At 40.0% G+C, this 11,727-nt stretch overlaps 1 protein-coding gene across 2 annotated transcripts in view; it reads left to right on the forward strand.

Annotated features, from left to right (window-relative positions):
• The window catches only part of KCNG3 (potassium voltage-gated channel modifier subfamily G member 3), an 88,588-nt gene extending 78,436 nt beyond the window's left edge, over positions 1-10,152 (forward strand). For both annotated transcript variants that reach the window (XM_049870418.1, XM_049870419.1), the window contains exon 2: positions 6,717-10,152. In XM_049870418.1, the coding sequence (XP_049726375.1) occupies positions 6,717-7,362 (646 nt within the window). In that variant the 3' untranslated portion in view covers positions 7,363-10,152. The remainder of the gene's footprint in view (positions 1-6,716) is intronic.
• The last annotated feature ends 1,575 nt before the right edge of the window (positions 10,153-11,727 follow it).

Here is an 11,727-nt window from a genome sequence, read left to right on the forward strand (position 1 = left end):
TATTTTATATGACAAAAAGAAAGTCTTTACAGATGTGATTAAATTAAGGGTTTTGAGATGAGAAGATTAGTAGATTTTCTGGGTGGGCCTTAAATACCATCACATGTATCCTTCTAAGAAGGAGGCAGAGACAGATGAGGAGGAAGCAAAGTGACTACAGGATTAGAGATGGGAGTGATGTGGCCACAAGCCAAGGAATGTTGGCAGCCACCAGAAGCTGGAAGAGGCAAGGAATGGATTCTCCTCTAGAGCCCCCACAGTGAGTGCAGCTGTGCCAACACGTTGATTTTGGCCCAGTGAAACTGATTTTGGACTTCTAGCCTCCAGAACTGTGAGAAAATAAATTTCTGTTGTTTTAAGCCACCCAGTTTGTGGTACTTTGTTATGGTGGCCCCAGGAAAATAATACAGCTATTGCCCTTATAACCAGGGCCCTGAGGAATCGATGACTGGGATGGTAGTTTGGGAGTATGATCCTAGGGATGCTGGATGTTGCTCTCTGGCCCCTCATTTTTTAGGACTTGTAAGGGCCTAAGGAAAGAGTCCTGGTGGTACAGTGGTTAAAGTGCTCAGCTGCTAACCTGAGGTTGGACATTTCTAACCCACCAGCCCCTCCATGGGAGAAAGATGTGGCACTCTGCTTCCATAAAGATGACGGCCTTGAAAACCCTATGGTCCTATAAGGTCCTGTAAGATTGCTGTGAGTTGGAACCGACTCGACGGCAATGGGTTTAGGGCCTAAGGGGAGTCCCTGGGTGGAGCAAATGATTAACACACTAGACTGCTTACTGGAGGTTCAAGTCCACCCAGACGCACCTCGGAAGAAAGACCTAGCAATCTACATCTGAAAGATCACAGCCATTGAAAACCCTATGGAACACAGCTCTACTCTGACACACAAGGGGTCGCCATGAGTCAGAATCGACTCAATAACAACTGATTTTTAGGGCTTGAAGCGTGAGGAGCACTGTTCTTCTGGTGTTAGATTTCCTTGATAGGACTGCAGGGTGGGAATGAAGACTGGGGAACATGGGGACATGGTGTTGATAGGGTAATTCTGTCTTGTTACCAGGAGTTACCAATTGTTACAGGGCATATAGAGCTTCTTTAGTGGTACCAGAAGAAATGCCACCTAGTGTTGTAACACGTAACCTCTGAGTTAGTATTGAAAAAAACATGCACCATTCAAAACATTTCCACATGACAAACTATAGGACACAATCCATAAGATAACTGAATTTTGCTCAGGAAAAACATTTCCTTCTGTGTATTTCTTTATTCACTGAGTTTCTGCTATCTCCAGACCCCATCAATAGAACATGGGTTGTGTCAAGCCGCCTGTTACCCTCCACTTGGGTTTCCTAATGACTGGAGGCAGGTATTTTTCAAATTACTGGGCTGGCTCTTTAGATGTGTTATCCTGTACTACTGTCTGTCTTAGGATGATTCAGGTCTCCCACCACTTTTCTCCATTAAACTACCATGAAACATTCATTTATATGGACTGCCATGATATTGGTGGATCTTTTTCCCTGGTCCAAGATGCATCGTTAGCCTATTGAGTCTGCCTCTGTTCTCCTCTTGCTTTTGTTGTGTGCTGTCAAGTGATTCCCACCCATAGTGACCCCATATGACAGAGGGGAACATTCCCATAGGGTTTTCTAGGCTGTAATCTTTATGTGAGCAGATCCCTGGGTCTTTTTCCCAAGGAGCCACTGGTGGATTTGAACCCCTGATGTTTTGGTTAGCAGCTGAGCACTAAACCATTGCACCACCAGGGCTCCTTTCTCCTCATATTAGCCCATGACAATTCTGCTGTACACTAGTGCGTTCATCATCACAAACACAAATGTGGGCATGGAGTCACACAGCAATGCTTGGTCATCCATATGACTCATAATATGATTATGCAAACATTTAAAAAAAAATACTACTATAGAAACGAAAGCACACATTAAGAAATATTCCTGTAGGGATATCACAGATTCTGAGGAACCAGAGGTCAGCAGGCTTTTTCTGTAAAGACCAAGATAGTAAATACTTCAGGCTTTGCAGAGTCATGCTGTGCGTTTTATGGCTGTGTTCCAATAAAACTTTATTTATGACCGTTGAAATTTGTATTTCATTGAATTGGCGTGTGTCATGAAATGTTATTCCTGTTTTTTAACTTTATTATGGAAAAATATATATAACCATAGTTTGCCATTTTAACCTTTATTTATTTAACCATTTTAATGACTTCTAACTGTACAATTCAGTGGCATTAATTAGATTAATAAGGAAGACTGAAGAAGAGTTGATGCATTTGAATTGTGGTGTTGATGAAGCGTAGTGAATTTACCATAGACTGTCAGAAGAACAAACAAGTCTGTTTTGGAAAAAGGACAGCCAGAATGCTTCTTAAAAGTGACGGTGGGGAGACTTGGTCTCACATACTCTGGACATGTTTTCAGAAGGAAAAGGACATCATAGTTTGTAACGCAGAGGGTCAGCGAAAAAGAGACCCTTGATGAGATGGATTGACATAGTGGCTGCAACGATGACTCAAACATAACGATTGTGAGGATGGTGCAGGACCGGGCAATGTTTCATTCTGTCGTACACAGGGTCACTATGAGTTGGAACGGACGTCAGCAGCTAGCAACAATAAAAGCAACAATTACATTCACCACATTATACAACCATTGCCACTATCCATTTCCAAAAGTTTTTCATCTCCCCAACCAGAAATTCATTACCCCTTCAAAAACAACTCCCTGTTGCCTCCTTTCTCCAGTCCTGAGTTCTGGTAATCACTAATAAACTTTGGGTTTTATGCATTTGCTTGTTAGATATTTCATATTAGTGGGATCATACAATATTTGTCCTTTTGTGACTGACTTGTTTCACTCGGCATACTGTTTTTAAGGCTTATCCAGTATGTACCAGAACTTTATTTCCCTTTATGGCTGGATAATATTCCACTGTATGTGTGTACCACTTTTTATTTATTATCTGTTGATGAACACTTGTATTGTTTCTACCTTTTGACTGTTGTTAATAATGCTGCAATGAACATTGGTGTACAAGTGTCTGCTTTCAATTCTTTTGGGTATATACCTAGGAGTGGTATTGCTGGGTCATCCGGTAATTCTGGAAACCCTGGTGGCATAGTGGTTAAGAGCTAAGGCTGCTAACCAAAAGGTCAGGAGTTCGAATCCACCAGGTGCTCCTTGGAAACCCTATGGGGCAGTTCTATGTTTGAATTTTTTTGGTGAAGATATATACAGCAAAACATACACTCATCCAACAATTTTTGCATGTATAGTTCATTGACAGTGGTTACTTAACATCACATTGTGTCTCCATTGTCCCTGTCTCTGATTGTACTGTTTTACCACTATTAATTTAGATTCTCTGCCCCTTAAAGCTCTCATCTGTGTTTTAGAGTTACGGTTATCCATTTAATCTTATACAGACAAGGTGCAAGGCAAACATTCTTTATTAAATGAGCTAAATTGTTGTTTAATTTAAAGATGACTTCATGGGATAGTTTCAATTCAAGGTTTAAAAGTTGTTTCCAGGCAGTAGATTTGGGGGTCCCTCCAATCTCAATGGATCTAGTAAGCCTGGTTTCCAATGAGAATTCGAAGTTCTATTCCACATTTTTTCCTCCTTTTGGTCAAGATCCATGTGTTGGGATCCTTGATCAGAACATTTGGTAATGGTAGCCAGGCACTATCCATTACTTCTGGTCTCAGGGCAAAGGAGGTCGTAGTTCATGGAGGCAATTAGATCTGCAGACCATATTCTTCCCCAGTTCCTGGATCTTCTTCTGTTGCTCCAGGTGAATAGAAACCAACTGTGTCGTGGGTGGCTACAAGCTAGCTTTTAAGACCCCAGGCACTATCACTGAATTAGAAGGTAGAGCAGAAACTCTAAAAACATTATTAGACCAATTGACTGGAGAGACCCACGAAACCATATTCCTATATGTTTAAATTGTTGAGGAACCACCAAACTGGTTTCAACGGTGGCTGTACCATTTTACATTCTCATCAGCAACAGAGAAACGTGCCAGTTTCTCCACATCCTCACCAACACTTGTTATTTATTATATTATTTTTCAGATAGTAGCCATCCTAGTGGGGGGAAGTGGTTAATTCATTGTGGTTTTGATTTGCATTTCCCTAATAACTAATGCAAAGACTAATGAGAAGCCCTGGTGGTAAAGTGGTTAAGTGCTTGGCTGCTAACCAAAAGGTAGGTGGTTTGAACTCACCAGTCGCTTTGAGGGAGAAAGATGTGGCAGTCTGCTTTTCTAAAGATTTGCAGCCTCGGAAATCCTATGGGGCAGCTCTGCTCAGTCCGATAGAGTCACTGTGAGTCAGAATCAACTTGACGACAATGGGTCTGGTTTATTAATGACTAATGAATGACATTGAACATCTTTTAATGTGCTTAATGATCATTTGTATATCTTCTTTGTAGAAATGCCTATTCAAGTCCTTTGCCCATTGCCCATTTTGTATTGTGTTGCTTGTCTTTTTGTTGTTGAATTATAGGAATTCTTTAATATTCTTGATATTAAACCCTTATCAGATACATGGAGCCCTGGTGGCACAGTGGTTAAGAGCACGGCTGTTAAGAAAAGATCAGCAGTTCAAATCCACCAGCTGCTCCTTGAAAACCCTATGGGGGCAGTGCTACTCTGTCCTATAAGGTTACTATGAGTCAGAATTGACTTGACAGCAATGGGATTTTTTTTTTTTAAATCCGATATATGGTCCCCAGATATTTTCTCCTATAGGTTGTCTCTTCACTTTCTCGATAAAGTCCTTCGATGCACAGTGATTTTCATTTTGATGAACTTCTTTTGTTTTAGTTTTTAAAAAAATTTTTGTTGTGCGTTAGGTGAAAGTTTACAGAGCAAATTAGTTTCCAGCTCTACAGTTTGTACATAAAGTGTTCCATAACGTTGGTTGCCTTCCTCACAATATGTCAGCACTCTCTCCATTTCCACCCTGGGTTCCCCATTTCCTTTCGTCTTGATTTTTTATGCCTTTCTGCCTTCTCTTCTTTGCTTTTGGGCAAATAGTGTCCTTTTGGTCTTGTAGAATTGATTGTTCTAAGGAGCATTTTCCTCTTGGGTGTTGTTATTTTATGGCCCTGTCTATAGTCTGGCAAAAGATGGTCTGCAGGAATGGCATCAGTTCCAGTTCAGAAGAGTGTCTTAGGACCATAGTCTCGGGCTTTCCTACAGTCTCTGTCAGACCTGTAAGACTAGTCTTTTTTCTGAATTTGATTTTTTATTCTACAGTTTTTCTCCTGCTCTGTCCGGGACCCTTTGTGTGTGCTGTTTTTAACCATTTAAAAATGTAATAAACATTCTTAAGTTGCAGGCTGTTCAAAAAATGGGTGGTGGACAGGACTTATCCCATGGGCTGTAGCTTGTCAAGCCCTGCTATAAACAAATGTTTATAGGCAAAGTCCTTGGAACCACTTTCCAAAATAGTGTTTCAAATAGTCCCATGGGAAAAAAAGTAGACTTGGTCAAATAACTGTGTGACACCCTGCATACCCTGAAGGATGAAAAGCCCTGTGAGCAAAGGACATGGACAGACAAGTAGAATTTAAATTAATTGAAGTTACCTCAAAATATCTCTCACTCCAGGCAGGGCTTCCTAACTGTGTGCTGAGATTTGGTTGCCTGAGCCTTGGAAGAAATGGAGCAAGCACCAGGGTGGCCAAAGCCCCCAGGCCAGTGGCTTCTGCTCCAAATATCCTACCCACGACCCAGTATGCTATGTAAATATTATTTTCAATGTGTGCAGTGATGTGAAAAGGTTTGTAAACACTGCTCTCGGCAAAATGTGGTCTTATGTTTCAAAAATACATCTGCATAAAAATATTTATGGAAAACAAAATAGCGGTGATCTTTGGGAAAATCATAGTGGTTGTCCTATTTGAAGGAGCTGCTGAGCGGTGCAGCAGATGGTTCAGTGCTCTCCTGCTGACCAAAAGGTTGGCAGTTCAAACTTATCTAGAGGTACCTCGGAAAAAAGCCTTGGTGATCTGCTTCTGAAAGATCACAGCCCTCCAGTTCACAGTTTTACTCTGTACCCATGGGGTCGCCATGAGTCAATCAACTTGACAGCAACTGATTTGGCTTGATCCTACCAGAGTTGTCAGCCTTTTTTGCTCCCTGACACTCCCGATGAGGTTGACCATGACCTGGTGCATCCCTGGGCTCTGGCAGTGCCCAAGAGCTGGCTCAGCTTTGGTGTCTTCCACTCAAGCCTGTTGGAAAAGAAGGGAGAGTAATATTATAGGAAATGATCTTGAGTTCACTTGTAACTGACATCACATTGGGAACAACTGTCCTCAAAGAGTAAGTACATTTTCATATAGTGGCTAGCTGAGTATAAGTGAGTTTCAAACCACCAAATAAGAGATTTGTTTCCAATGTTTGTGACAAGTTAAAAATAATAATTTAATGGTATTTAATGCAGTATACAAACAAGAACTTCGTCAAGCTTAATTTTCACTTGAAGGATAATATTTATTGGTCTGTTGTGTCCTGGTGGTTCTGATGATGTTGGTCATGCTGTCTGTTTTTTTATGTTTTCTGGAAAAGTAACTGAATCAGTGTGTCAGTGTGTACTATCTGAAGAAATCTAAGAGCTGTTAACATGCTGAAAAATAAAATGATCAATCCTTCTTTTGTTCTCTTGACAGAATCATTGAAGCTATCTGCATAGGTTGGTTCACTGCAGAGTGCGTCGTGAGGTTCATCGTCTCCAAAAACAAGTGTGAGTTTGTCAAGAGACCCCTGAACATCATTGATTTACTGGCAATCACGCCGTATTACATCTCCGTGTTAATGACGGTGTTTACAGGCGAGAACTCTCAACTCCAGAGGGCTGGAGTCACCTTGAGGGTGCTTAGAATGATGAGGATTTTTTGGGTGATTAAGCTTGCCCGTCACTTCATTGGTCTTCAGACACTTGGTTTGACTCTCAAACGATGTTACCGAGAGATGGTTATGTTACTTGTCTTCATTTGCGTTGCCATGGCAATCTTTAGTGCACTTTCTCAGCTTCTTGAACATGGGTTGGACCTGGAAACATCCAACAAGGACTTCGCCAGCATCCCTGCTGCCTGCTGGTGGGTGATTATCTCTATGACTACAGTTGGCTATGGAGATATGTATCCTATCACAGTGCCTGGAAGAATTCTTGGAGGAGTTTGTGTTGTCAGTGGGATTGTTCTATTGGCATTACCTATCACTTTTATCTACCATAGCTTTGTACAATGTTATCATGAGCTCAAGTTTAGATCAGCCAGATATAGTAGGAGCCTGTCCGCTGAGTTCCTAAATTAATGCATCGCAAATCAACTCTTGCCTACACTCCATTTGATCAAAAGGGTTGACGCTACTTCATATTCATGCATTTCTTGCAGAGTGAGCACTGCAGTAGTACCGTCATCATCTTGGTAGGGTAAAAATTATTCTTCCCAGCTCAAGGGATAAAACAGTTTATTTATCGTGGAGTAAATAGCATTGAGACTGCAAAGGAAAAGTAATAACTCTTATAGTAAGTTTTAGGACCTTATTTCCTTTAGACTCATCTCCCCCTTGCCTTGAACAACTGCACTTCTTTGTTTTCTTAAAGCACATTATTTGAAAATCAAAAGGTACTATGTTCCAAATGTTTTCCAACTTACGAAACTAGAAGAAGCTTAGAACTTAACAGGGTTGTTTTTTTGTTGGAGAGTAACATTTTCATTTCTGAATGCTTTATCATCTCTCACATCAAAGTCGGAAGTATCCAAAAACATATGCCACGTGCAGGAAGTGTTTCACAAATACTTTTTACAATTGGCCAGATTTTCAGCTGGAGATGGAGCTAGACACAAGCAAGAATAATATTTGAAAAACGTTTCCAGCACACTTCTCAATTCTCTGATTAATTTCTGCTCCCTAATATTCACCTGGTGGCACAGCTTCATGGAAGCCTGAGTGTGTCCTCCCTTTTCTATTTTAGATTTCTCTTATCTCTTCCTGGAAACGACTTAAAAAAGTACTTAGGAACAGAGAGAACTCGTGCTGTTTTGCATTTTATTGGCTAACATTTGAATTCATTGCTGCGATTGTCCTAACGTTCAGATGTCCTAACTAGAATGTTTTCAACATAAAAAAACGATGTAGAAAGAATGTGATCTTGTTCAGTATTACCACCCATATTTATGAGTTGTTCTGCTCTTAATTTTTTTTCCTTCTCAAACACTGTATGTTTCATAAGACTTACCAGATGAAAGAATGTTTTATGCCGCCTTTTTATACAAAGGTTCTACTTAGGTGTCGTCGCTGGATTATCATAAAAAAGGAAATTAAATATTTCCGTACTTTTGGTTGTAGCACAGCTAAGCCAATTTTAAGCCAGCTGAAAGCAATGAATACATAACTTTTTTGATCCGATCTTCATCATTGTGAATCACAGCTACAATGAAACTTCTTGTAAGGATACTGACTAATATGCTATATTAATTTGGCCAAATTAATTTTTTTTAATAGGCTTAGATAATGTAAAAACTGATCATTGTTCAGTGCTAAATTTTAGCAATATAAATTAGAATTTTACTTTTCCCATCCGTTGTTGTAGCCGGTGTACAAACACAAAAAATTAAAGTCATAGGTTCATGAATAATTTAAAGATGCGCACTGTAAGATATAAAACTGAACAACAACAACAAAAAGAACCAAAATGGTTTACTTAGTTGGGGAGGTAGGGAAGGGAGGCAGGGAGCCAGAGGCTAGGATATGGGGCCTGGGTATATTTATCAAAGAAAGGGTTACCAGAAGTGTTGTTTAAAGGAACATGAGCCATCGTCTAGTTCAAACCTCGACTGTCACGGTAGAAAACGAGGGTGAGAGAGAGATTGTGAAGGAATTGGGGCTACAACCTGGAACCTGGCCCAGCAGCTTGTTCTTGACACATCTCTGGGTTTCGGAAAGCCCTGAGAAGCCACACTTCTTTGCCATGGCCATTGCTTGGGTAATTACAAAATTGTTTCCTTTTCCGTAATTTCATTTCCTGAATCTATGTGATATTCTGGCCAGTAAAGATTTCACCTCGTCTTCCCTACTGATGCCCACTAGTATGCTACTTTTTACAGGCTCAAAATAAATTCTCTTATTTCTGGTTATTCTTACTGTATTTTCATACAATTGAAATAAATAGCATGGATTTATTTTTTCTTAATTATTTGAATTAAGGCTTTGTGATTGATGCAAATAATATGCAGATGGTCACATCTCCATATTACTGAAGAAAATATGATAAACTTTCCATGTTACTGGCACTGGGAACTCTTCATGTGAATATGTCTTATCTGTCCAAGTAAATTATAACTGCCTTGAGGACTGGGACCCTCTCTCATGCACACATCTTCATATCCCCTTAGGGTATGTTATAGTCTTGGGCACGAACTATGGGCTGATTTGAAGAGAAAAGCTTTTATGTGAAGAGGAAAGGAGAAGCATACACATATATGTGTACCTGGCTAGCCATACATGTGAATGTACACACAGACTTTGAGGCTGCCCCTTACGTAACAAGTGAAAAATCTTTTATTGGTGATGTCAGCCTTTTTGTAGGCCCGGTTTTCATAATGGAGGATGATGGGTATATGTTAATGGAAGTTCAGTCTCTCATTTACTGAGGATGATGATGGGACATGATAGCGTAATTCATTCATGAGTTAAAAACACATATCAAAACTCTGCCCTCTTGGATGTTGTCTTTTTTTAGGCGTTTTCTTGTAATTTTCCCTGAACGTCGCTGCCTTAAAGGAAAAAATCAGTAACACTCCTTTCTTATTTGCATTTTTGGATATTTCTCATAACTCAGTTTCCATGGCAGAAATGCTTTCATTAGGATCTGTATTAGTAGCCATAGGTCAGATATTATCCTAAATTAGAATGTCCAAAGATGGAAGAGGAAACCCAAATCTTTGTTCGGATTTTCTAGTCCTGCGCTTACGTGACTTGGTCTTACATGTAACTTGTTTTTTATCTTCTAAAATGGTGTTTTCCATGATTAAAGAAAACTAGGGAATGTATTTGAAAGTGGACATACTATAATATTCAAGGTCCTACTTTTTCTTTTATTGCTGTGTTATCATGGTTGAAACAATTGCATTCGCTTTGCTCTTGGGTTTAGCAGTTACTTATAATCATACATTTGTAAATTTCTTAAATTCTTAAAAACGTAGAAATAGAGTCTTTCGCAGTGGCTGTCAGCAAGTCAAAATACTATTTCCTCTTTTTAAACTTTTGTTCCTATATCTTGTCTAGGTGTCCTGTGATCTGGGAGGGGTGGAAGTGGGGCTAAGATGAGTGTTGGTTTGGGGAGAATTTTCTTTGTTACCTTGATATTTTCTTATTATTGTCATCTGCCATCAAGGCAGTTCTGACTCACAACGACCTTATGTATAACAGAATGAAACTTTGCCCGGTCCTGCACCTTCCTTGTGATCCTTGCTATGTTTGAGTTCATTGGGTGGTTATTGTGTCAATCTATCTCATTGAGGTTCTCCGTGTTTTCGCTGAGCCTCTACTTTACCAATCTTATGTCCTTTCCTAGGGTTGTTTTTTCCTGATAACCTGTCCAAAGTAAGCAAGCTGAAGTCTTGCTACCCTTGCTTTTAAGGAGCATTCTGGCTGTATTTCTTCTAAGACTGATTTTGACATTTTCTAAAAGCGGTTTATTTTTCCTCTTTTTCTATAGAAATGAAAAATAAAAAGTCAAAAACTCCCTATAGGACAGAGTAGAACTACCCCATAGGGTTTCCAAGGAGTGCCTGGTGGATTCAAACTGCTGACGTTGTACTTAGCAGCCACAGCTCTTAACCACTACGCCACCAGGGTTTCCAGTTTAGTACTAAGCTTCTATAATGCCACACTTAACACAGAATGTTTCCAGAGCCCTCTGGCCCTCTGTAAATGTGTATTCACTCATGGGATAGGAAGTACAATCCAATTAAACATGGTCTTAGATATTTTATCCACCGGGCAGTCCTTGGAAACCCTATGGGACAGTTCTACTCTGTCCTATATGGTCACTAGGAGTTGGAAACAACTCAGTGGCAACAAGATTTTTTTTTAGATGTTTTATAGGTTGTAGGAAAATAGAACCAAAGGGGCCCTGGAGAAACTTCGGGTCTACCTTGCCTGAGCCTCTTATCCCATTCCTCACACAAATGTTAGCAATGGGGGAACTGTGCCCTCAATGGATTGAGCTTTAGCTGTGGTCACCCATAGGGAGGTCAGCTTGTCCTGGTTTCCCTGGAACTTTCCCGGTTTTAGAACTGGAAGTTCCCCATCCCAGGAAATCCCGCAGTCTTAGACTTTGATTCAGTACTCATTGGACATGCTTCCTCTTTTTATTTCGTAACATCAGAAGGCATGAAGAATTTCTTTTAAACATATTTTCTTTGGGGCTTTGGAGCCCTTATATCTTTAGGTCAAATAAAAAGCAAACGTTGCTTTTAGAAGCTTTAGATGTGTCAGGAAGGAGGATTGGGGACTAGTATATAGGGAATTCATATTTTTAAGAGAGTTTTAAATTGCAAAACTTCACAGCTGTGCACTCATTCATATATATCCAAGGAAGTGCAGATATTTCATAGTTCTCATTGCATTATTTAGAAGGGTCAGGCTGAGAAGTGTCGTAGATGAATAGGA

The sequence above is a fragment of the Elephas maximus genome, chromosome 26, assembly GCF_024166365.1.
Source record: "Elephas maximus indicus isolate mEleMax1 chromosome 26, mEleMax1 primary haplotype, whole genome shotgun sequence".
NCBI lineage: Eukaryota > Metazoa > Chordata > Mammalia > Proboscidea > Elephantidae > Elephas > Elephas maximus.